This window comes from Lynx rufus, unplaced genomic scaffold (assembly GCF_022079265.1).
Source record: "Lynx rufus isolate CCGP_SWC_20201006 ecotype Redwood Valley unplaced genomic scaffold, mLynRuf1.p SCAF_16, whole genome shotgun sequence".
In the NCBI taxonomy this organism is placed as follows: domain Eukaryota; kingdom Metazoa; phylum Chordata; class Mammalia; order Carnivora; family Felidae; genus Lynx; species Lynx rufus.
This window is the reverse complement of record NW_025814830.1, coordinates 30,163,775-30,188,601: the sequence shown is the minus strand read 5'-3', so window position 1 is coordinate 30,188,601 and position 24,827 is coordinate 30,163,775. Positions and strand designations below refer to the sequence as shown.

The following is a 24,827-nucleotide window of genomic DNA, read 5'->3' as shown; positions in this document are numbered from 1 at the left end:
TGGGTGCCTCCAAAGGTCCTGGGTGTTGGGGGGCGGGGGTGGTTACTAACCCTTGTCCAGAAATAGTTCTTGTCTTCAAAGACCAGCAGCAAGGAGTCAAGTCACAGTCCATTCCATGCCCATCTGACTTCCAAAGCCATGTTTTTAATGTTCCACCCACCAGTGGACCCCTCTAGGCCAGGAGATTCTAGGCTCTCACAAGGACTGCCAGGCAAGCAGCAAAAGGGAGGGGTGATACATCAGGGAGTGGTGGGGACTGTGGCAAACTGGGAGGTGTGTGTCATATCCAAAGGGCATGGTCATATGACTCCCCGGATTACTCTTGAGTGAGAATGTGGGACCAACACCTAACAAAAGCTGAAAATCTAGATTTTCATGTAAAAGTTCCCAATTTTAAATACTGACGATTCCAAAAAGAGTTTAAATATAATGCAGGTCCAACAAAGAATGTTTCTAACACTTCGAGCTTCTATAATACCCGCACAGTACAGCTGAGTCAGGAGAGAGAAGGCAACTTGCCCACGAGCCCGTGACCATATGGAGACAGAGTCTGGAGTTAAGCCCATGTCTCCTGACTCCCAGGCCAGCGCTCCTCTCAGTTCATCTCTCTGTCGTCTGTCCTGCTCTCCAGTCCCTGGGGCAGGGGGTGAACCACTTCTGACCTTGGTGAGTTACCAGGATACATCAGACTCAGGGTAGAGGCTGTTAACACGATCCACATTTATTGGTCAAATCTGGCTTACAGTGTAGCAGGGCCGTCCTTGGAAGCAACAAGAATATTTCGTAACACGTGCAGCCCCTGGGAACTCACCCGGATCCTGCTGAGGTAGTGACTGGACCCAGTGGCCTTGCCTGATTATCTTGGTAGTGCCTGTCCCCACACCCTTAGACCTGGCTTCTTCCCTTACATAGGTCAGAGCAGGCCTGTCCATTCCCACGGACTGTACCTAGCCCTGGGCCCAAAGTCCTTGGAAGCCAGTGTTTAAGAGCAGGGAGTCATCCCATTCACAAATGGGAAAACTGAGGCTTGAGGCAGGAGGGGACTCATCCAAAAGCCTCAGGGCTGAGTCCCTCGCTTGGTTCTCAGGCCACTGGGCTGATCAGTGCTTGGACACCTCTCCCCATCCCCAGTTCTGGGTGGAGGACATTCCCTAGCTTAGATGCTCTGGAAATGCAATATATAAATACATAGTTGCCTTTAAAAAGTAATAAATTAGATTTTGTACCAGCCTGAGGGTATCCTGCCAGCACATATCCTACGATATGAGCAGCTAGCACATGCCATCTATGAGCCACAAATCATATGTCCTGCCACGTGTGGTGCTAGGACCCATGACACTGACCCCGAGGCCACACCGCAAGCTCTATGCAACGCCACACAGAATTCTGCCACGGGCGACCTGTGTCACCCATCACATCACGACACTCTCATTGTGCGACATGTCCCCGACTGCTCATGAATATCACATGTGATGCAGGGTAGTCTATTGGCCACACCAGGCTTTGGGCCCTTCTTGAAGACTGTAGCAAGACAAATAGGCCCCGCCCTCCCAGGGCAGCATACAGGGGGACCCAGCTGCGGCTCTCTTCCCGAGCCCTCGGTCCCGGTGGGTGGAAGCTGGCTTCACTTGGCTGTATTCGAAGGACCTTGAGGGGGCCATCAAGTACCCCAAGGGGCTTTCGGCTGCTTGTCAAAGAAAGCGAAGTCCAGCCTGGGCTCCTGCCTCTGCAGACGCTGCACCGTGTCGGGGGGAATGGGGTTGTTCCAGAGGCTGCAGGGCACAGAGGCAGGCACTCAGGTCTAGGAGTTGCTCACTCATTCTCTTGTCTCAATCCCCCGTTTGATCTACAGATGGGGACACCCAAGCCCACGAAGGGGAGAGCCATGCCCAGGGCTACCTGGCAGAGGCAGGTATTAGACGAGCACGGCCACCCTCGGGAGAGGGTGTCCTCCACACCCACCTCCCGACTTCTCCCACTTGGTCTCCATCTCTGGGCGCTAGCGATCCCAGCCGGGGCCATGCTCTTATGACACATTTGGGCGAAGAGGGAAAAACTATCTTCTTCAAGACACTCTACTTCCATCATTTGAAACTGTCATAAGATATCGATTTCCATAGCACAAGACACTTCACTACCATTTACTAGAAATTCAAAATGTCAACTATATAAATGATGTCCCTTGGTGGCAATGCCCTTGTGCAGTGCACAGCCTCTAAAACTGTACGTGGTGGCTCTGATTATATAATTTTAAGTGCTTACTACGTGCTAGACATTGTGCTCAGTGCTTCATATAATCGTCTAGTCCTCCTAGAAACTTTCTGAGGTAGATACTATCGTTGACCCCATTTTACAGATGGGGAAAACTGAGGAGAAGAGAGGTTGAATTCTTGACACAAAGTTGTATAACTGGCAAATGGCAGAGCTGGGATTTGATCGAGGTCTGCTTGCTGTCTAATTCCTGGTGGAGTGATGCAAGTCCCCTCTGATAATCCCCAGCCCGGGTCTTGCCCCCTCCCACAGGGAGTCAGTCCCCTTACATTGTAGAGGTTGGTGTGGCCTCCCACCCACCATCTCTGCCCCTGTGAGCCCTTGTTACCGAATGACTTGGATGCCAGACCCTTGCGCCAACCCTTCAGCCAAGAGCCAGACTCCACAAGCTGTGATCCGATTCTTCTCCAGGCTTCCCAACAGATAGCAGAGAGAAGGGAAAGAGAGGAACTGGCATGAGTGTGGGGGATGGGCTTCCCTATATCCCCCCCACCCCAGGCCCAACGGAACCCAACAGACAACAGTGCAGCGGGAAAGCCAAAGGCGGGGACCCAGGGAGAGTGAAAGTCGGCACGGGCTTGGAGCAGAGTGTGCAACTCAGTGAGGGCTTCCTTGCAGGCAGGGGCCTGACCCAGTGGCCTCTCAGCTTTCCCCAGGATGCAGGTTCCCCTTCGCGCCCTCCCCTAGTTCTGGTTTCCCAGGAGGTGCCCCTCATACTCCATTCTCTTCAGCCGGCCCATCTGCGGCAGGACCCGGGCCAGCTCGGCAGCCGCCTCGTCCCCGAGCACATTCCAGGACAGCCTGCAGGGTAGGGGACCTAAGGTCAGTGGCAGGAGAACAGGGAGGCCGAGGGGTAGAGACAAGGCGGCAGGTGGGGAGGCCTGGTGGCCCACGATGGGGGGGCTGTCACGCAGGTGCCAGAAAGGCCAAGACGGAGTGCTTGTGTGGCCTCCCCCAAAGACTTCGGAGCACAGGTAGTCCCTTCCGCTCCTGAACCCCGTTTTCCAACTGGTCATCCCTCAAGACCCCAGACAGCTCAGGAGCTGGCTGTGCAGACAACTCAGAGCACACGGTCTGCAGCAATAACGCCAGGGTCCAAACCTCCACCACGCAGGTGCCTCTATCATAATTTTTGCTCTATCCATGCACCTCCTGTATTCTACTTTTGTGTGATATTTTTCTTAAAGCAGTCCTCACCCCCACCCTGCTTTTTTCACTTCAAGAAATTAATCTTAGGGAATGGTTATCACCACCATCAGTGGAAAACCTGTGTTCACAACCCTAAATAGGAGGTAGTTATGGGGCGTCTGGGTGGCTCAGTCGGTGAAGTGTCCAACTTCGGCTCAGGTCATGATCTCACAGTTCACGAGTTCGAGCCCCACATCGGTCTCTGTGCTGGCAGCTCAGAGCCTGAAGCCTGTTCAGACTCTGTGACTCCCTCTCTCTCTGCCCCTCCCTGCTCATTCTCTCTCTTTCTCTATCAGAAATAAACATTAAAAAAATACATAAATAAAATAAAAGGAAGGTAGTTATAAGGATAAACACAGTGCAGACAACAGTATTAACTTCCAGCTGGAACCTAGGTTCTTTTTGAGGGTGATGAGCCGGTGGCCTGCCCCCTGCTGGTTAAAAAGGGAGAATCATGAAGAGAAACTGAAGCAGGGAAAATTCCAACACTGGGAAATTTACTCTCCGGCACGGTAATATTTCAAGACCATGACAACGAGGCTAACTGACTAATCTCTGATTTATTTTTGGTATGAAGTAAGTATCTGCTCCGTGGTCACATACAATATTTCTTGACTCATTAAGCAAAAAAATAAATAAATAAGGGAGAATGCCTTAGCACTGATCTGACACTTGGGTGTCATGTAATGAGAAGGATTAAAACCTTTACGATGCAAACCTAAAATCGTCTTAGAATCACTTGTGTCCTGTATTTCAGGAGACGGCATTTTCTCCCATTGTGTGGTCAGGGTCCCAGGCTAGTCCTGGCAGTGTAGTGCTCCCCAAGGTCGGAGCGCCTCCGATTGCCAAGGTGCACATGGCCCGCGGGCAGGTCAGGGGCATATGCTGGTTTGGGCCATTCTTCACCACGAACCGGTGGTTTGTAAATGAAGGCCCTGTAAACCGGGTGAGGTGTTCTATCCAGCCGCCTCCCAAAGGGAAGGTCAGGGGCAAAGAGCCTTTAGAGAGGAGCCGGCCTCCCTCCCTGGCCCACCCAGCCCCACCCCCACCATTCCAGAGGTGGGGAAATGGGCAAGAGAGGCTGAATGAATTTGCCCAACATCACTCACAGCCCACATGTTGAAACTTCCTCCAGAAGAGGTTTAAGCAAGAATGGCCTTCCCCGTTTATAGACGGGGACCGGCCAGGGAGGGAGGGGCCGGCTCTAGGCTGTACAGTGACTGGCAGGCAGGCCAAGCCCCCGGTGCCTGCTTTTCCCAGCTTAGGCTTCTTGCAAGTACTCACAGAATTTCTTCCAGGGCCGGGCAGAGAAGCAGGCTGGCAGCGAGGGGCTTGGCAGTGTGGTCGTCAATATCACATGAAACCAGGCTGGGGACAGAGAAGGGGATGGGATGGAGGGTGTCTGAGTCGGGGGCACCTCCAGCCAGCCCGCCTCTGCCCACCTTGCAATCAGAACGGGAGGGAGAGGAGTGGCCAGGGTGCGGGGCAGGGTGGGAGTCTTAGGAAGGTGCCCCTTTTTGCTCCAGACTCCCCTACACCTGAGGCCCCTGTCACTTCAAAGGCCTTCCCAGGTGCCAGAGAAGGGCTCCCCCCACCCCGTCCCAGCCCCCCCCCCCCCAGGTAGTCAGGAGAGGCTACTTACTCTATCCGCCTGAGCAGTGGGAGCCCCTGACAGAATTGTGGGATCCCTCTGGCCAGACTGTTCTCTGCCAAGCTGTAGGGCAGGGAGACACCTGTGAGAGGAGTCCCCAGATCTCCCTGGCCTGTCCCTCTGCCCAGGCTCCATGGTCCCTACTCACCTGACCTCTTCCACATATGGGCATCCATCCAAGGCCTGGCTCAGGCTCAGCGCCCCCTCTGGGCCCAGACGGCTAGATGGCAGGCTGGAGAAAGGGGAGGAGGTGAGTGGGGCGTGGGGGACCAGTGTGGGAATTGGGAACCTTCCCAGATCCCCCACACTCAGCGTTGTTTCAGGCCGCACCATCAGACCTTACATGGTCTCTGGGTGCCTGCCACGCCCCGACCACCTCCCCATCCACACAGGACCTGGGCGGGTATTAAGGGCCCTGGCTTTGGGGTCTGAGATCCCAAGTTGAAGGCCTGGCTCTTTCTTGTGTAAGTAAGGTAAGCTCTCCACGCCTCTCTTGGCTTTAGTTCCCTTGCCTGGAAAATGGAACAACTAGAAACCGCGGCCGCGGGGCTGCTGTGAGGCTCCAACGAGACCGTGGGCACGAACTGGGGTTTTTCTCCTGAGTCACCCTTTGCCGACGCGCCCTCACCCACCCTCACAGACTGGCTCAGGCTGAGACTATTACACTTCTTTTGCAGATGAGGAAACCGAGACTCAGGAGGGGTAGTGGCTAGGCCAAGGGCCAGTAAGGGGCTGGTGGCAACCCGGGACTAGGCTAGGTCTCCTGACAGCCCTGCCCCGGACTCCAGAGCCAGGCGAGGAGCGGGCAGGGTGGGGACAAGCAGCCCCAGTACATGTACCACAGTCTGACCTAAGGCAGGGCAGCTGGGCCAGTGGGGGCCTTGGTCCCCCACTGCTCCCAGGGAACCCCTCCCTGCTAGCCCTGCACCAGCCCCAGGCAGAGGGACACTCACTGCAGGATTCTCAGGTGTCGAGGCAGTCCCTGGGCCAGCCCCAGGGCTGTGGCATCCCCCAGGGCATTGCAGCCAAGCCTACAAGAGGAGAGGGATGAGTCTGAGCAGGGGGCTGGTCTGCTCCAGACCCCTGCACTGCCCTGTGCCCACGTGGGGGACACAAAGGCCAGGAGGGCGGTGGGGACACAGAGGGCCACTGGCACTCATACTCACATCAGCTGCTCCAAGTGCCTGCAAAGGGCGAGAGATTCTGCCAACCGCACTCCCCCAGCTGGGCCAATGCCATTTCCTGAGAGGCTGAGGGCGGGGCAGGCGTTAGGCTCTTGGACACCCCATGGTCCCCCACCTGCTTAGGGCCCCAAGGGCCAGCATCCCTGCCACACACCTTCCCAGCCTGATGGGGGCAGAAAGGACCAGAGAGGAACGGGGCCTGGGCCAACTAAAGGTCCCAAAGCTGGCAGGGCCAGGAGGCCACCCAGCCCCACCACTTGCACACTGAGGTCTGGGGGAGGAATGTCAGCCCGAGGCGGGGGCCAGTGTCCACCCCGGCCGTGGTGTGGCCACTGAGGGGCCCTGTCAGCAGGACCAGCCACTCACTCTATCTTCCTGAGCTCCGGCAGCCACGGTAGGACGGCAGCTAAGAGCTGGGCACCGGTGTCTCCAATCTGGTTGTGGCTCAAGCTTGGAGAGAGAACAGGAGATGATCTGGAACCAGCAGCCTGCCACCCATGTCATTTTGTCCATGCCCCCCCACCCCCAGAACAGAAGAGGAGGCTGAAGTCTGGAGAGAGGCCTCAGCTCACACCGAGAGAGTCCCCTCACTCTGTGTTGGGTGAGGACTTCAAACTCCTGTCTTCTGTTTAGAATGTTCTCCCTGATGTCTGACCTGAATCCCTCTTGCTGCAATCCACACTCGCATCCTATCTCGGGGTCTCCTGGTGGTCTTGGCCTGGGGTCATGCAGTGGGGAAGTGGGTGAAGGTCATGGGACTAAGCAGGGAAGCGTGCTCTCAGGGAGCCCCTTGCTTTTATCATCTGACCCTGCCAAAGTTGTCTTGGGTTGGGGGAGGGACAGGCAACTCATTCCAGCTCCTCCAAGCTGGTGGCAGCTCTGGGAGCCTCGGAAAGCGGGTGGCAGCCGACATCACAAACACCATTCCTGCTCAGACTGGAGAAGCAGAGGCCTTAGTGGGGAGCAGAGGCCTTTGCAGGTGCTGCGCTAAGAACTCTACAGTTTACAAAGCTTTTACACATCCAGGGGCGCCTGGATGGCTCAGTCGGTTAAACAGCTGACTTCAGCTCAGGTCATGATTTCACGGTTCGTGAGTTCGAGCCCCACATCAGGCTCTGCACTGACAGCTCAGAGCCTGGAGCCTGCTTTGGATTCTGTCTCCCTCTCTCTCTGCCCCTCCCCTACTCATGCTCTGTGTTTCTCAGAAATAAATAAAACATTAAAAAAAAACCCAAACAAACACAAAGCTTTTACATAACCAGGAACCCATGTGCCCGTCACTAAACCTCAGGGGTTGGGGAGGGGGACAGGCGAGGTGGGCATGACTGTACCCAAAGTCCGGATGAGAAAACAGAGGACCAGGGAGGAGCCATGACTGGCCAAAGTCTCCTAGTGACTCCCAGACAAAGTGGAAATGAAAGCCTGGAGCCCCCGCCCCCCCATCCTGGAAGCAGTGGCCACATTCTCTGGTTGGGTCAAGCTTTGCCTCAGCCTCTGTACCAGGGATCTCCAGCCGGCTGAATGCCAAGTTCACGTGGGCTCTGCAATTCAGGCAAATCATTTCTCTAGGGCATAGGTGCTCTAATCTATGCAAATGCTGGGCTTTTCTATAAAGCCAGTTTATTGTCTTTTCTGCACCCTGACCTTGCCCTGCCTCCATGAGGGGGGAGAAACAAAACGAAACAAAACAGCTGAGGCAAACTGTCTTGGCCCCATGTTGAGTCTTTGAAGATTGTTTTGTTTTCTTTCATTTCACAAAATCAACTTCAGTGAAGTGCCTTTCTAGAAATTAATTTTGGATGGAATGACCTAGTCTCATCTGATATGCTTCCAGAACTCTCTGACCGTGCATTTACCACCCACTCCATACCGCTAGCGTCGGGGGCGGGGACTTGGGTGAAAACAAAGCAGTGTTTTGTGCTGTTGCTGGGGTTTGTTCTTAGCCACCACATTTCATATTTTGAGAAAAATCACATGAAAAGGAAGTGTTATATCTGTTAATCAAGGTGGCCAGGGGCCCAAGGCGAGAATTCAAAGTCACCAGATCTGAGTCTAGACCCTCATTACTCAACGCGTGTGGTCTGTGGCCCCCAGACTTGGTATTACTTGGGGGCTTGTCACACTGGGTGAATTTGTGCACATTAAGGGTCGTTCCAGGACTTGGGCCCGACCCCTTCAGGTCACTTCCGTAGCCAGGAGGAAGCCGGTGACATCCAAAGGCAAGAGGAGTGGGCACCGACCTGGGAGGGCAGCGATGTCCCCAGCAGAGGAGCCACAGAGGGTCCTCAGGAAGTCCCCCTGGTGCTTCCCTGGGTGGGTGGTCCCCGTGGAACTGGGGAGCATGCCCTCCCACTCATTCCCTCGGGCTCACTTGGTCACTCACCGGAGGCTCTGCAGGAGGGCCATGTGTCTCAGTCTTTGAGTGAGCACGGCCAGGATGGAGCCGCCCAGTGGGAGGTGGCTGAGGCTGGAAGAGAAGAGGCCAGAGGAGGGCTTGGTATGGCTGGGGTTGGGTCCCAGGGGCAGACTGAGGCCCTGTCCGGTCTGGGGGCTTGAGGCCTTGGTGCTAAGCAATGCCCAGGGACCCCCAAGATAGCCACTTACATCCACAGCGAGTAAACACGTTGTACAAAACGAACCTGCCTGGGAAATCCAAAGGCCGTTTCTCTGCGTGGATTAAGGCCATCCAGGCAACAGTTCTATGTTCCAAATCACACTGGACCCAGACTGTTGACCAGGAATCATAGCAACAACTGTATACTAGCATACTATTACTGAGCACATACTATAGGCTAAGCACTGAGCTCAGGGCCGTCCTGAGAGGTGGAACTCTTATCACCCCCATTTTACAGATGAGGCACACTGAGGCTCAGAGCATTAGAAAACTTGTTCAAGGCCACACACAGAAAGTAGAAGCCCTGGGAACAGAAGCCAAGGCTACAGGGCTCCCATTCCTGGACCCCAACTACCTGTTACCCATGGGATCACACTCCTTAAGGCCCCCCGTCTGGGCAGGAGAGAGGAATAATAATAATAATAATAATAATAATAATAATAATAATAATAGTAGTCAATACTTGTAGAGTGTGAACTCTGTGCCAGGCTCTAAGGACTTAATACGTATTATCTCATTTAATCGTTATAACAACCCACGGAGGTAGGTACAGCTGTTATCTCCAAAGTCAAGATGGAGAGAAAAGCACAGAGAAGTTAAGTAATTTGCCCGAGCTCACACAGTCAGAGGTGGAAGCAGGAGGTGTCCTGGTTTGCCTAGATTTATCTTTGTACTTTGCGAATTTCCCTATGCTACGTCGTGGTGTTGAGCTGTTTTTGTTGATTTAAGGGGCATTCTCTGTGCCTCCCAGACTTGAATGCCTGTTTCCGTCCCCAGATTAGGGAAGTTCTCAGCTATAATTTGCTCAAATAAAACTTCTGCCCCTTTCTCCCCACTCTTCTTCTTCTGGGATTCCTATGATCCAGATACTGTTTCATTTTATGGAGTCACTAAGGTCTCTAAGTCTCTCTTTGTGATCTAAGAATTTCCTCTCCCTCTTTTTTTCAGCTTCATTGTCCCCCATAATTTTATCTCCTGTATCACCTACTCTCTCCTCTGCTTCTTCAATCCTCATTGTGACTGTATCCAGTCAGTTTTGCATCTCAGTTATAGCATTTTTTAATTTCAGCCTGGCTGGTTTTTGGGTCTTTGATCTCCACAGCAAGGGTTTCTCTGGTCTCTGGCTTGCCTGGATTTGAGGGGGTCTCCAGGATGCGGGACTTTCAGCTCTGGGCAAACCGGCACAGGCGGGTCACCCTACCGAGACTTGAACCCAGGTGGGGTAGCTCCTAACCAGGGTCCGTGCCCCTAATCACTTGGCCACGGATGGACAGGTGGAAGACATCAGCTGGAGAGCTCAAGGAGAGCTGCCTGTCAGGGAGGAGACCCTGGGAAATGACAGATCTGAAACCGGAAGAGGTGTCTGGGCAGTGAGGATCCATCCCCTTTGTGGCGTGGGTCAGTTTGAGCGAGTATCTGTTTCCAGCGACCAAGCACTTTGATGGCACTCAGAGCCAGGCGAGGAGGTAAAAGGGAGGGCATTCGGCTCACCTGCATCCATCCAGGGATTTCACAGTTTGTGTTCGCAGGAGATGGAGAGGTTCCTGGCCGTGCTCCCGACTCCTCCCCACCTTCCCCCCTTAACCATTCACCACCACTTACTCCAGCCTCTTCAACCAGCACTTGCCCTCGAGGACCCCCATCAGCACTCTGGTGCCCTCCTCGCCAAATTGATTGTTGGACAAGCTGGAAGGGACCGGGTACGAGGTGAGTGTTAGACGAGCCCCCTGGCTCCTGGAGCTGTCTCATCAGCCCCCTCCGTCTCTCAGTGCCCCCCCTGGAGGGCAGCTCTGGGTCTGCAGATCCTAGACCACCGTCTTTGTCCAGGCCCCGCCAGGGCACTGCTGGCTCTAAGGGCCAGACGTGGCCATCACAGCTGACCCAGCTGAGAAAGGATGCCTTGGATGAGGGCTGCAAAAGGGGAAGCCGGGGACGAGGGACACACACGCGCACACACACGCACACGTGCAGTGATCCCTTCCGCCCCGGAGCCCTCACTGTACCCTGGTACCCACAGCCACCCCAGGCAGAGAAAGAGGATGACCCCCATTTTACATGAGACAGTCCAAACCCAGAGAGGCACAGTTATTTATTTGTCCAGGGTCACCCTGAGTGAGTGGTAAGTTGGGACCAAGGGGACAGTGCTCAGCTCCCCCAGGCCACACCCAGGGTTGCTGGGCTTCATCGGGGAGCAAGGTGATAGGTGGAGTCCCCCACCCGCCTTATCAGAGCCTCAGCTGTCCTCACCACCCTCAGCTGGGTCACCCCTTCCCCCCACCTCCCCACTCCCAGCTCCGCGACTCACTCCAGCTCCTCCAGGTGGAGGCAGTGGCTCAGACCGGATGTCAGGTGGGCCAGGCCCTCGGACCTCACACAGCTGCAGGTCAGCCTGTGGGGGTCAAAGGGCAGCAGGTCAGGTAGGGGCTGTGGGTCTTGAGAACCCCGAATGCCGGTAGCAGAGAGCAAGGAGGAGGGGTGGGGCGGGGGGGGAAGGGGCCCTCCTTCCCTTCATAAACCTCCCTGCCACGGAATCATTAAGCTGAGGTATAGCTTGGAGGCAGGAGCGTGGACTAGTTGAGCATTCCCCTAAACCATATTCAGGTAGCAACTTCACAACGTAAGCCACGAAGTCTAGCTAGCTACTGTCTTTGACCATGAGCTCTGCCTCTTTAGTTCAACAGCAAAAGCGAGTAGCAAGTACTGGAGAGGTGTTAAAGATGCCCTGGCACCAAACGGACACCTTCTCCTTGATGCAATCAGTTGGATTCAAAGAGAAGGAAAAGTTAGAAAAGCTCCATTTTGTAACCATCATACTGATATTTGACCCAGGCAAGAATTATCAATGGAGGTTGAAATCTGTAGATTTCAGATGGAAATGTGAGGAAGGACAGGATGTTTACACAGTCTTAAAGTATCGCCCTACAAGATACAGGTTAATTAGAAAGGGGAAAACAGTCGCCTTGCAAGGGAAGAAACCTGGCAGACACCAGCTTAACCAGGTGATCCCAGTTACCCGTCACCAGTCAGGGGACAAAGAGACAACATGTGCCTCCAGGGAAAAACGCAACATCACCTCTGTGATATTTCTGTTCCACACGCAGGACATAAATCTAAACATGAGGAAACATCAAAGCCAAACGGAAGGACGTTTTACAAAATCACTGGCATGTAAATGTCATGACAATATCATGCGCGACAAAGAAAGCCTAAGGACCCTTCCAGATTGTCAACTAGTGTTGGCAAATAACCACTAAGTGCAGTGTGTGATCCTCGGTGAAATCCAGGACTAGGAAAAAAATGCAACAAACAACATTAGGGGGACATTTGGCAAAATGGACACAAAAACGGTAGTTCTGATAACAAGCATGTGCCAATGTTACATTTTCTGCATTTTACGCTTTTACTGGGTCATGGGAGAGCATGTTCTTGTTCTTAGGAGATTCCCTGAAATAGTAAGGGGGGAAGGGGCAGGTTTATGCAACTGCTTCCAAATAGCTCAGAAAAAAGAGAGAGGGAGAGAGAAGAAGAGCAGAGAGGAGGGATGAGGAAGGAGGGAGGAAAGGAAAAAGAGCAAAGGTGAAAAAATATTGACAAGGGGTGAATTTGGGAAAATGGTATATGGAACCGCTTCTCGGTCTTTTATTAGTTTGCGATTATTTCAAACAGGAAAGAAAAAGAAAAAGAAAAAGCATTGGAAAGGAAATCATTCTCTGCCATACGGCCATGTGGATGACCACACACCTTGACTTTCCAGAGCCACGGAGTGGTCCCAGCCCCCAGGGTGGGGGGCGCAGAGTTAGTTCCTCTGAGCCCAGGGCTGGGGAGGGCGGGAAGTGCGGGGGCAGAGCAAGGGGGTGCAAGGGGGCGCGTGAACATCTTGTCTGCATACCGGAATGTCTTCAGCTCAGAGAGGGACGGCAGGAGGCTCTGCAGAAGCAGGGAGCTGGTGTCGCAGAGGTTCACCTGGGACAAGCTGAAAAGGCGCAAGCATATTCTGGAGGATTTCAGGTGGGATGCTCCTCAGGCAACATCCGTCACATAGAGATGGGGAGGCCAAGAGGGGGAAAAGAGCCACCCAAGAGTTCCCAGTGGGGGCACCTAAGTCACCCTGGAGCTCTCCTCAACTGGCCAAGTATGATTCTCTCCTGCTTGGGGAAGCAAGAAGGCCACGGAAAGCAGTGCTGCCCCAGGCTCTGCTCCTCCCCATCACAGACTGGCCAGCCTCTCCCATGTGGCCCGGACTGGGTACGGGGGTGACCAGAGACCTCGGGACCCTAGGAGGTGTTTCAGCGTTCTGACCTGAGCTGCCGCAGCCTGGCACATGTCTCCATCAGCTGCCAGACAAGAAGATTGTGGTGGGTCCCAAGGTCACAATGAGCCAACCTGGAGGTAGATAGGGAGGCAGCAGTTTCTGAACACCTGGGTTACTACCGGGGACTCAGTCCCTGCCTACACGGAGCTTACCTTTTAGGGATAAATAAATGCTAATGAAATGAAGTCCCACAACTTTCTATTCATTTATGGGAAGTGCTATGAAGGAGAGGTCCAGACGGGGCAGCTGGTATGGCTGTGCAGGTTGTTCACCGCACAAGGGGACCCAGCCAAGAAGGTGAGCTGGGGCCGAGTTCCAGCTTTGATCTATTTCCCAGAATGTACACATGCAAGGCTGTGCATTCACCTAAAAGGGGTGATGTTTTAGTTTCCAAAATGTGCTGCATGGATTCGGGGTGCTGTGAATCCAAGCATCTGTAGGAGTGGATCACGGGAGAACCTGATTCTTTCTGGGGGTTCAGAGGGGCCTTCCTGAAGCAGTGGTGTTTAAGCTGAGACCTGGAGAATGGGGTGCGGGGGCGGGTAGCCAGGTGAATCAGAAGGAAGAGGGTAGGGGGAGAGAGAGCATTCTGGTCCAGGAACAGCCTGTGCAAAGGCCCTGAGGTCAAAGGGAGCAAGGTGGTGTTGGCGGAAGTGAAAGATGGTGGGGGTGACTAGAGCTGAGACTAAGATCTGGGGTGGGGATGGAAAGCATGGAGAGGCAGGTTGGGCCGGCTTTCACTGGCCACCTAGACACTTTGGACATCAAAGGACTCTGAGCGACGCATGAGAAATACTGATCAGAAGCAGCAGGTGCCCCCACCCCTACCCCACCGCCGGCTACTGGTCTGGGGGCCCCGGTACTAGGTCCCACCTGAGGGCCACGGCCTCTGGGTTCTCCTGGCGGGGAAACTCCAGCTGGAGACAGAGTTGCTGCTGGGCCTCGGCAATGCTGAGGAGGGAAGGGGTAGCCAGTGTGAGGGCTGCAGCTGTCTCCCATGGAGGCTGAGCTCCGGACTGAGGCTGCCAATCGACTGACTCTAAGCTCCCAGACCCGGTAGGGACCAGACTCGGGGCAGCGGGACCCCACAGCCTCTGCTCTTAGCTGCCCTGTGTCATCTCTGTGGCCTCCGGTCATAGAGCCACACTGCACGTTACTGTCATCCAGGGGCCGCTACCAGGCAAGCGGCACGGCCTCCTGGCCGTGCACCCCCGCGATCCAACAGCTCTTTGCATCCGCGGCTGCCTTCCTCTTTCTGGCACGGTGGCCTCATTACTGCATAAGTCACGACACGTGTGTGTAGCCCCTGCCATCTTGGGGATCCAGAGAATTTGCTAGTGACAGAGCTGTTAGCCCACAGGCCAAGAGACCAATGTCTAGGGTACGGATGGTCCCAACAGTCTTGAAAAGATGAAACATTCAGAGCAGCCTCCTCCCTCGACTCACCTGATTTCCGTGATGTTGCCTGAGGCCTGGGTGCAAACTTCCAGCAGGGCGAGGACCCCGGCTTTGCCTACCCATGGTTCCTCCACCCTGTCACAGAAGCAGAAGGAGATAAAGGTCCCCCAGGCTGAGCAGGGGAGGGCGTGGGAGGAGGGCCAAGGAGGCTTTTTGGTTTGACTTATTTAAAAACTATGAAATTACACAACCACGCACAAACATAAAACAGGAAATTAACATCATCCTTGTTCCGACAGTTACTGTAACAATCCTAACAGAAAATATTCTTTTTTAAACAATAGCTTTAGACTTAAGGAAAGGCCTATATAGCATTATGTGGCAAAGATAAGGAAACAAAATTGTATATAAAACATCCCAATTTGTATTTAAAAAAAAGAAGGGGTGCCTGGGTGGCTCAGTTGGTTAAGCATCTGACTTCGGCTCAGGTCACGATCTTGGGGTTCATGAATTCGAGACCAACGTCGGGTTCTGTGCTGACAGCTCAGAGCCTGGAGCCTGCTTCTGATTCTATCTTTGTCTCTGTCTCTGTCTCTCTCAAAAACAAATAAACATTAAAAACATTTTTTTATGTTTATTCATTTTTTTTGAAAGACAGAGAGAGACAGAGCACAAGCAGGGGTGGGGCAGAGAGAGAGGGGGCGGGGGACACAGACTCTGAAGCAGGCTCCAGGCTCTGAGCTGTCAGCACAGAGCCCGACATGGGGATCGAACTCACGAACTGTGAGATCATGACCTGACCCGAAGTTGGATGCTCAACCGACTGAGCCACCCAGGCACCCCAAAATAAATAAACATTTAAGAAAAAAATTTAACAAGGAAAAATATGAGAGGGAAGAAAACATGGAGAGAAACAGAGAGACAGAGATACAAGAAAAATACATTAAATGCTAAGGCTGGTTGTTTAGACGGTAGAATTCTCACAAATGGTTTTTCCCCTTTTTCCTTAGTTTCCAATATTTTCCAGACTTTCTACAATGTGCATGCACTAATTTAGAAGCAGAAAAAAAAAGTTGTTTAAAATATTTCTGCTTTTGAAGTTATGTTGAATTTTTTTTTCAAAGTACTATTTTCTTATGTTCATCTGGATTTTCCACAAATCTCTACGAGTATGTGTTATTTTTAGGGAACGGAAAGTTTTCATTTAAAGCATTATTTTGGGTGCTCCAGGAATTCTGGGTATATACCCAAAAGAATTGAAAGCAGAGATACAAAGAGAGATTTGTACACTCATGTTCACAGTGACTAACACAGTCACTGTATTGGCCACAGTCACTGTGGCCAAAGGGTGGAACAGCCCAAGTGTCCACGGACGGATGAATGGATAGATAAACAAGATGTGGTGCGTCCCTACAATGGAACGTCAGCCAGCCTTTTAAAGGAAGGAAATTAATGGGGAGCCTGGGTGGCTCTGTCAGTTGAGAGTCCTACTTCAGCTCAGGTCATGATCTCGCGGTTCGCGAGTTCGAGCCCCGCGTCGGGCTCTGTGCTGACAGCTCAGGGTCTGGAGCCTGCTTTGGATTCTGCGTCTCCCTCTCTCTCTGGCCCCCACCCCCACTCACGCTGTCTCTCTCTCTCTCTCTCTCTTTCTCCCTCAAAAATAAACATTAACAAAATTTTTTAAATAAAATAAAAGGAAGGAAAGTCTGACATGTGCTACAACATGGATGAACCCTGAGGATCCTGTGCTGAGTGAAATCAGCCAGTCACAAAAAAGATAAATACTGTACAATTCCACTTATAGGAGGGACCTAGAGAGCAGTCAAATCCATAGATTCAGAAGGTAGAATGGTAGTTGCCAGGGGCTGGGGAAGGGGGAAATGGGGATTTGTTCAAGGGGCATGAAATTGCAGTTTTTCAACCAAAGAGGTGGGGTTGAACAACAACGTGAACGTACTTAACACTCCTGAACTGTACCCTTAAAAATGGTTAAGATGGTAAATTTCACGTTACGCGTATTGTACCGTAATTAAACAAGGATGTTATTTCGGGGAACAACCAGACTCACACGCCTCATCACTGGCTGTGCTGAGAGGTGCACAGCACTGGCCACGAAGGAAGTTTTTTGGACACAAAAATGCAGCTGAATCTCACGGAGCCTCTTCTGATGTAACTTCCATTCCAGGAAAGTCAGGGATTTAGAGGAACAAACACAGTGACGTCACAGAGCCGGCAAGGGAGTCTATAGCACACGGCCGGTTTTGTCCACAGGTCACCGGCATAAAAGAGGAAAGTGGGGAAGGGGATACAGATTAAGAGTCCTAAGAGCCCCCCCCCATGCCAACACGGACCTTGCCTGGATCCTGGGTCCAACGAGCCAGCTGCCCCATTTGGGGACGATGGGAATTTTCAGACCGGATTGGGTAATCACGACACTAGGAACTGCCACTGACTTTCCTGGGTGTCCTAATTCAACCGTGATTATGTACAAAACGTCCTCATATTTAAAGATCCATGGTGAAATATTTAGGAGTAATATTTTTTTTTAATTTTTTTTTTAACGTTTATTTATTTTTGGGACAGAGAGAGACAGAGCATGAACGGGGGAGGGGCAGAGAGAGAGGGAGACACAGAATCGGAAACAGGCTCCAGGCTCTGAGCCATCAGCCCAGAGCCTGACGCGGGGCTCGAACTCACGGACCGCGAGATCGTGACCTGAGCTGAAGTTGGACGCTTAACCGACTGAGCCACCCAGGCGCCCCAGGAGTAATATTTTATGGGATCTATGGCTTATTTGGAAACACTGTAGCCAGAAAAACAAAATTAAGATATGAAACAAATATAGAGAACCCTGAACATCTGTCAAACCCAGGTGATAAGAACATGGGTCTTCAAAATTAGTCTACTTTTTAGTATCTTCAATGCTTTTCTGAAAGTTTTAAAATGATCATAGCAAACATGCACACATGGTATTTGTTATATATTATTATTTTTAAAATTTTTAATGTTTATTTATTTTTGGGAGAGAGAGAACGAGTGCGAGCAGGGGAGGGGCAGAGAGAGAGGGAGACGCAGAATCCAAAGCAGGCTCCAGGCTCCGAGCTGTCAGCACAGAGCCCCACGTGGGGCCTCGACCACAAGATCGTGACCTGAGCCGAAATTGGATGCCTAACCAACTGAGCCACGCCGGCACCCTGTTATATATTATTTTTGACCTCAGCCGGGTGTCCTTGGGGGTTTCCTTTTTTTCTTATGTTTCGAAGCATAGGCCCCACCTCAAGGAGAGCGGCTTCTCTGTGTGCTAAGGGGGTTTCTGGGACCAGTGTCAGGATCCAAGTGGTGGGGTTTGGGTGCAGGAAATGGCTGGGCCACAATCCTGGGGGGCCCATCCTCCAGTAGCCACCCTGACCCCATTCACGCCACAGCCCCCTCCCAGGGCCACAGAGGAAGACAATACCTGAGATTGAACAGTCCCACGGGCCACCTCACCAGACTCAGGAGAACAGTCAGCTGCTTCAGGCCCAGGCAGCACTGGGTCAGCCTGGGGACAGAGGTCCATTACTGGGGTGGCTCTCATAGGGAGTCCCTGTCCCTTCACCTCCCTTGTGCCGGGTCACTCACGTGAGCGCTGTAGGCTTCAGGGCCTGGTTCAGGCCGGTGGCCAGTCTGGGCACATGCTCTGGCCTGAAACTGCACTGGCTCAGCCTGAGGGCAGAGGGGAAGGGGCAGAGCCCAGGTGAGGCCTGTGGGAGCTGTTGTCCTGCTTCCTCCTGTCTGCCCCAGGGTCTATGGGGAACCCCACCGTGAGCGCAAAGGCCTGGAAGCCAGGCCTCAGAACGGGCCAAAGGGGCAGTTCTTGCTCTGGGAGCTTCCCGTCTCCTGGGAGAGATCACCACCCCACCCCGACCCCGCCAAGAAGGGGCCGGGAGTGTCACTCATTGAGCCCTGACTATATGCCAAGCCGTGTGCCCGCCTCTGGGTACACCGGGTGAGCTCGCCTTACGTGCAGTATCTCGCGGAATTCCAAGCACATCGTTTACAGGCAGAGAAACCAACTAACCCGGGGCGCACAGCTGGTGAGCGATGAGGGCAGAATCGGTTGCAGTCCGGGTCAGCCTGACTCCGGACCCCAAGCCTACCTACCGCCGCAGCCCTACTCCCCAGTATGGCTTTACTCCGGGCTCCCTTGGAGGGAGGAGGCCTGGGACTCTGGTCGGGGCCCCACCCTCCTGGCACTCTGGCCCTGGGTGGCCCAGGGCAGTTCACTCCCAAGGGACAACAATGAGGCTTCCACGAGAGGCTGACATCAGCTGCACGTTAAAGGACAGGGGGAACTTTATCTCAGAAACCACAGGGAAGAGAGTGTCAGGCTGAGTGCCCTGTGGGAAGGAAGCTTCAGCGGGCCATGTGTGCTCTGAACAAGGAGTGAAGGTCCCGTGGGCTGAATGTGTGGGTGCATGTGTGCTGTGTGTGCTGTGTGTGTGTGTGTGTGTGTGTGGTGTATATGTGTGTGATATTGGGGGGCGAGGAGGAACACAGTAGGAAGTGGCAGCTAGATCAGACTGTGAGGAAAAGGCCAAGCTGAACAACTTGAAACCTATTCTGGGGACACTGGGAGCCACCAAAGGGCTTGGCAGAATGGAAAGGGCACAGTCCGACGTGTGCTGGGAGATCCCTCTGGCTGCTGGGAAGTGAATGGATTGGGGGAGGCCTGGCCAGAGGCCGTGGACCGGTTCAGAGGCCATGATCACAGCTGAAGAAAGACATAGGGGAAGTGACCCAAGAGAGTGGTGGTGAGGCCGAGAGGGAGTGAGCCCAAGGCTACTGGTGGGTAATAACAACTGATACGGCACTCGCGAGCCAGGCCCTTCCCGAGCACTTTACGCTTATCAACTCATTTAATCCTCATAATAACCCCAAGGGTCTGTCTTACTATTATTCCCATCTTACAGATGAGGGACTGAAACAGAGAGGTTAAGTCACTTGTTCAAGGTCACCTGGCTGGGATTTACCCTCAGGTGGCTCCAGAGTCTGAGCTCTTAACCACGATACTCAGAAGCTTCCAGACTTAAGACGTGGCTAAGAGGCGCAAATACAACGCGAAGGCCTGGCCGCAAGGACTGGAGGTGTGGGGGGCCTGGGGGCAGATCTGGGGGAGGCAAACCCAAGCCGTGAGCATGACGCTGGGTGTCTGATGGAGGAAAGGGCCCAGAGAAGGAGGCACGGAGGCTGCCACGGGGTCAGCCTCTTCTTCCCCATTCCCTCCCCTTTATCCTCACCCCAGACCAGGAATTACCGTAATGTCTTCCCAGCCTCCTCCTGTCGGGAGAAGTGGATCCAGAAGCTTTGCTCAGAGCCCAGGCTGCAGAGAGAAGGGTGTGGGGAGGCCCAGCATCCCGAGACCCAGACACCAGGGGGTACACCAGGGAAGGGGGCTGGGCCCGCAGGGGGAAGGCAGACCAGAGGAGACCCCCAACCCACTCTGTGAGGGACACTGAAGCCCGGCCTTCTCCATCCTGTGACCTCCCTGGTCCCTATGTCACGCAGGCCTCAGAGGATGGAAACTATGATCCCCCATTCAGTGAACGCTGAAAGGGGCACAAGTTGCCCCAAGTCAGACAGAGGGCTGCTAAGCGTGGGACCTTTGCTTCTCCCCCCATCAGCAAGTGGCACCAATCTCTTACTTCACGGAGGCCTCCCGGACACGTGGGCAGGAGGGGAGAGTCTTCACCAGGCACAGAGCACCTTCCACGGAGATGCTGTTGTGACTCAGACTGGAAGAGGAATGAGGCTCAGGATGGGGGCGCACCTCAGGGCATCCCTGCCCAGCCCCCCTGTCTCCTCTCTTCCAGCTGTCATCTCTGGGAGGAGAGTCCTCAATGTCCAGATGCAGACTCTGAGGTCCAGAGAGAGGCCAGAGGGGCACTATCCCTGGCGGGTCAGACACCGGGCCCCGAGTCCTCAGGAGTTGGGGCTGACACAGGGTCCTTGTGGTCTGAGACAGGACTGATGAGGCCAGGCCGGCAGCTCCAGCCCCAGGGGCTCAGGGAAACCCAGAGCCCAGCTCAGCTGCCTAGCGACCTGCTGTGTCTGGCCACCACTCTGTGAGTCACTGGGGTATCGGCTGAGAGTGTGGGTGACTTCCTAGGGGCCCTCCCTGCTGTGGGAACATCTCCAAATCTGTGTCCCGTAGAGTTAGTCAAGGGGAGCTGCAGGGACAGGATGGACCAGAGCCAGGACAGCTGGTGTCCTGCATCAGCTGGTTAGAGACAAACTGTCACTTCCCTGTCCCAAAGTCAGCTTGGGTCACCACGCTTTAGTTACAGCTTCTCCTGGATGCCTGGTGGGGGCTCTGCCTATGGTGGGCAATGAGGGAGAGAGGGGCGGGTATGGGGCTGGCTGCTCATCACTTACTCAAGAGAAGCGGAGATGGGCAACTGAGGCAGACATTCTAGTAGGCACTGGAGCCCGTCATCACCCAGCAGGTTTGCAGAGAGGCTGCGGGAGTCAGGAAGAAGTTGGTGGTGGTCAGATGCGCCCCCTCGGCCGGGGCCTTTCTCTTCACGGTTACTATCACTGCTACCCAACCCACACAGGACTGCTTCCGTGCCAAGGTCACCATCATGCTGTCGCCGTGGCGGGACAGCACCATGCCCACCTCCATCGCACCATCATCTCTGGCACCCCCTGCACAATCGCCCAGCACACAACAGCTCCTGCACTGTCCACTACCGCCCCCTGACCAGCACCGCAGGCTGGGGTCACCTCACCTACTGGGGCCCCCGGGCCTCCAGCAGGCTCCCCGGAGTTAGAGAAAAACGAACTTGCCTTTACTGTGCCCTTGGCCCACATCAGTTGAGAAACACAACTTTTGCACAAGAGTAAATTCAGGAAAAAGAAAGATGTTTGGAGGCCGTGTTTACCCAGGAGATTTCTTCTTTTAATTCGGGAATGTAATATCAGAAATTGCACTTGAATACTTTATTTGCCCTCACTGAAGCCTCCTATGGTTTTAGCTACGGTTGCAGGAACAGTATGATCAGCAGGCCTGGAATATCTGATTCTTGTCTTGCATCTTTGAACTCATTTTGTCCCTGATGATGACTCTTTTGAGGCTTGTCTTTTTCAGAGACTTTAAAAATTAAAACTCGGTGTGTCTCATAAAGCCACTTGATAAAGTAATCTTTACAATTAGAAAAATTTCCCTCTACAATGAAAAACAGGAAAACTCAAAGCTGTACTGCTGATTTACCTAAGATGTGATTTCCACCAGCCCCATTTCTCTTGGCCACATCACAATAGGAATTTAAAGTGTGTGTGTGTGTGTGTATGTGTGTGTGTGTGTGTGTGTGTGTGTGTGTGTGTGTATGTGCGCGCGTGCGCGCACGTGCTTTTAGACAGCTCTCTTTACGTCCCACTGGTCCTAAGCTGGACGCCTAGCAGTTGTGAGCAAAGACTGCATCATCCTAGCTATGTGACCTTGGCAAGTCCTTAAATCCTCCCTGAACCTCAGTTCTCTCATCTATAAAATAGGGGACAATAGCACCTAGGGTTTGGGGAGGGTAAAAGGAATATGTAAAGCACTTAGCACAGTGGAGAAAGTGCTCAGGAGGTGTTACCGATTTTAATTTTTCTACCCATCTGGGGGTTGTGCTACTTGGGCACCCAAGACAGGTCATACAGGTGCCACCTCTCAACAATATAAGGGCCCATGAGGCCTCACCCCAGCTGGCTCCCGGACCCTCCTCAGGCTGAGCCATCTGGTACCTTTAACCACTTGCCAGGCAGACCAAAGGATCCTTCGTTTTGGTTCCCATCTGCCAGCAGAACTCCAATGTCTTATCATCATGAGGCCAAGGGGCTCTTACTGCCCTGTTCTGAAGAGCTCCCCAAATTAGATCAAGGGGCGCAAGCTGAACTAGCTCCACCATGGCAAGAGTAGGGGGTGGAAGAGATAAATGGGTACAGGGAAATTTTATGAACATGACCCAGGATGTGTCCCAGGCATCCCTGATAGCTGGCCCTGAGAGGTGTTGAGTGCATGAACACACACACACACACACACACACCACACACAGTTTTATTGCCACCCAGGCACGTGCTCCCATGCTCCTCTCCCTCCTCCCCCACCCCCCACTTACTCCAGCTGGTTGAGGTCCTCGCATTTGCTCAGCAACCAACACAGCGGCTCCACATGCTCCTGACTGAGGGCACAGTCCATGAACCTGCTGGAGGAGGGGGAGCAAGCCTGAGGAGGGGGGCACTGAGCCGCTCACATCTGCTCTGCCCTGACTCATCCTGGGTGTGGCCTCTGAGTTCCCACGGGGCCTCACCCAAGGTTGGATTCTCTGGAACTGTCCATCATCCACCACTTCCGCCTAGCTCACAGCAGAGCTCACCTGGCGCCCACAGGCTTCCTCCGGGGAGGTGGCTGTCGGAGCTTGGTCCCTGACCAACCACACCCGCAACACTTGGGAACTTGTCCAGATGCAAATTCTAGGAAACCAGCCCAGACCCACTGAACCAGAAATCGTAGAGGCAAGGATCTCCCGGTGGCTCTGATTCAACCTCAAGTTGGAGAACTACAGCTCTTGGGGTCCTGTTAATGACCAGATGTGCAGGGTGGGGCGGAGGAGAAGTGTGGGGGGGGGGGACGTCTGCTCTTGCCTTTGATATTGGAATTAAGGTGAAGAGAACTCAGAGGTACAAACTCCCAGTTATTGAAATAAATAAGAATAAATAAGTCAAGAGGATGAAAAGTACGGCATAGGGAATATAGTTAGTAATGTTGTATGGTGACAGATGGTGACCGTACTTATCACGGGGAGGACTGCCTAATGTACAGAGTCATTGAATCCCTAGGTTGTACACCTGAAACTAATACAACACTGTAGGTCAACTATACTTTAGTTAAAAAATGAATAAATAAATAATGAGACTACACAAAAAGGTAAATGAAGGCTCTGTAACCAGCCAGCAACTTAAAAAAAAAAAAAAAAAAAGAAAGAAAGAAAAAAAAAAGAAAAGGAGGAAGCATCTTAAAACGAGAAAGTACCTAAAATCAATATCTCAAATTTTTATCACTGGTCCTGCCCTTCATGATCTTTTCCCTGTTCCTAAATTCCTTATTATAGTATTATTCACTTCCGATTTTTAAATCAGCTCATTCTTTTGACTAGACGCATTTATTATAAAAGGAAACCCTGTTATCATTCACTCAAATGGAAACATTACACGTGGTGCCACAAACAGACCATAAGCACAAGAATGCATGAAATGAGAGCAAAATAGCATCATTAAATTTGAGCCAGAATTTCCTGGACGAGGGCTCTCTCTCTCTCTTCTTATTAAAAAGGGGGCTCAGCAAGCATTAGAGTCAGGCCACTGCCCAAGCTCGACTTCCTCTTGGCCTTAATCACATCGAGAGTCAAAAAGGGAATAGTGACCTCATTGAGGGGCTCAGTGATGATGAACTACTCTGCTAGCTGCCCCGCCCCCTAGAAAACCATCCCATCCTGTCTCTGTTCTACATTTTGGAAACCGCTGACTTAGAAGCTATCAAGGCATTCTAGAAGTCAGGGTCGTGTTGGGCTAGATCAGGACGTGGAAAACTACGGCCCAAGGCCACCTGCGTCTTGCAAGCTAAGAATAATGTTTCCGTTTGCAAATCGTTGAGTAAAAAAACCAAAAGAAGAATATTTCCTGACACAAAATACACGAGATGCAAGTCTCAGGGTCTGTAAACGATAGAGGAGTTTTCTGGCACGCAGGCATGTGCCCTGGTTTACATATGGTCTCCGCTGCTTTCAAGCTACAAAGGCAGGGTCAAGTAGCTGTCGCAGAGATTGTGTGGCCTGCAGAAACCCAAAGTCTTTACAGTCTTAACTTTTTACAGGAAAAATCTGTCCATCGCTGGGCTAGGAGCACTGCAGACCTTCTCGGGTTCGAATCCCGACTGCCCCCTACTGCCAACTGACCACAGCTGTGAGGCTTACAGGGCAGTAATGTGCAAAAGGCTATAGAATGGCACCCTGCAGATATTCAACGTATCTTGATTCTTCTATTTATTGTCACTTCACGAGTGGGGAGGCTGGGGCCCACAGGAGAAGGGTCCGGTCCAAGATCTCTCGGTGAGCCAGTGGCATCAGCTACCAGAAACATGATTTCTGCACTTGAAGGCTGTCCTCTTGCCTCGTCATCCTGCCTCCG

The 24,827-nt window shown here is 52.8% G+C and overlaps 1 protein-coding gene across 13 annotated transcripts in view; it reads right to left on the bottom strand.

The window, feature by feature from the left end:
- Positions 1-705: 705 nt before the first annotated feature.
- Positions 706-24,827, bottom strand: part of NLRC5 (NLR family CARD domain containing 5) — an 86,720-nt gene continuing 62,598 nt past the window's right edge. For 10 of the 13 annotated variants that reach the window (XM_047078439.1, XM_047078450.1, XM_047078448.1 and 7 more), the window contains 22 exons: positions 22,760-22,846; positions 21,033-21,116; positions 20,303-20,392; positions 19,915-19,980; positions 18,240-18,323; positions 18,076-18,159; positions 14,667-14,753; positions 14,094-14,171; positions 13,208-13,291; positions 12,798-12,881; positions 11,214-11,297; positions 10,511-10,594; positions 8,678-8,761; positions 6,661-6,744; positions 6,277-6,360; positions 6,064-6,141; positions 5,259-5,342; positions 5,102-5,173; positions 4,744-4,827; positions 2,989-3,072; positions 2,600-2,683; positions 706-1,772 (listed from right to left, as the gene is read on the bottom strand). In XM_047078439.1, coding sequence (XP_046934395.1) covers positions 1,661-1,772; positions 2,600-2,683; positions 2,989-3,072; positions 4,744-4,827; positions 5,102-5,173; positions 5,259-5,342; positions 6,064-6,141; positions 6,277-6,360; positions 6,661-6,744; positions 8,678-8,761; positions 10,511-10,594; positions 11,214-11,297; positions 12,798-12,881; positions 13,208-13,291; positions 14,094-14,171; positions 14,667-14,753; positions 18,076-18,159; positions 18,240-18,323; positions 19,915-19,980; positions 20,303-20,392; positions 21,033-21,116; positions 22,760-22,846 — 1,846 coding nt within the window. In that variant the 3' untranslated portion in view covers positions 706-1,660. Of the gene's footprint in view, positions 1,773-2,599; positions 2,684-2,988; positions 3,073-4,743; positions 4,828-5,101; positions 5,174-5,258; positions 5,343-6,063; positions 6,142-6,276; positions 6,361-6,660; positions 6,745-7,146; positions 7,231-8,677; positions 8,762-10,510; positions 10,595-11,213; positions 11,298-12,797; positions 12,882-13,207; positions 13,292-14,093; positions 14,172-14,666; positions 14,754-18,075; positions 18,160-18,239; positions 18,324-19,914; positions 19,981-20,302; positions 20,393-21,032; positions 21,117-22,759; positions 22,847-24,827 lie in introns of all 13 variants that reach the window. The other 3 variants (XM_047078441.1, XM_047078446.1, XM_047078452.1) reach the window with 2 other exon arrangements.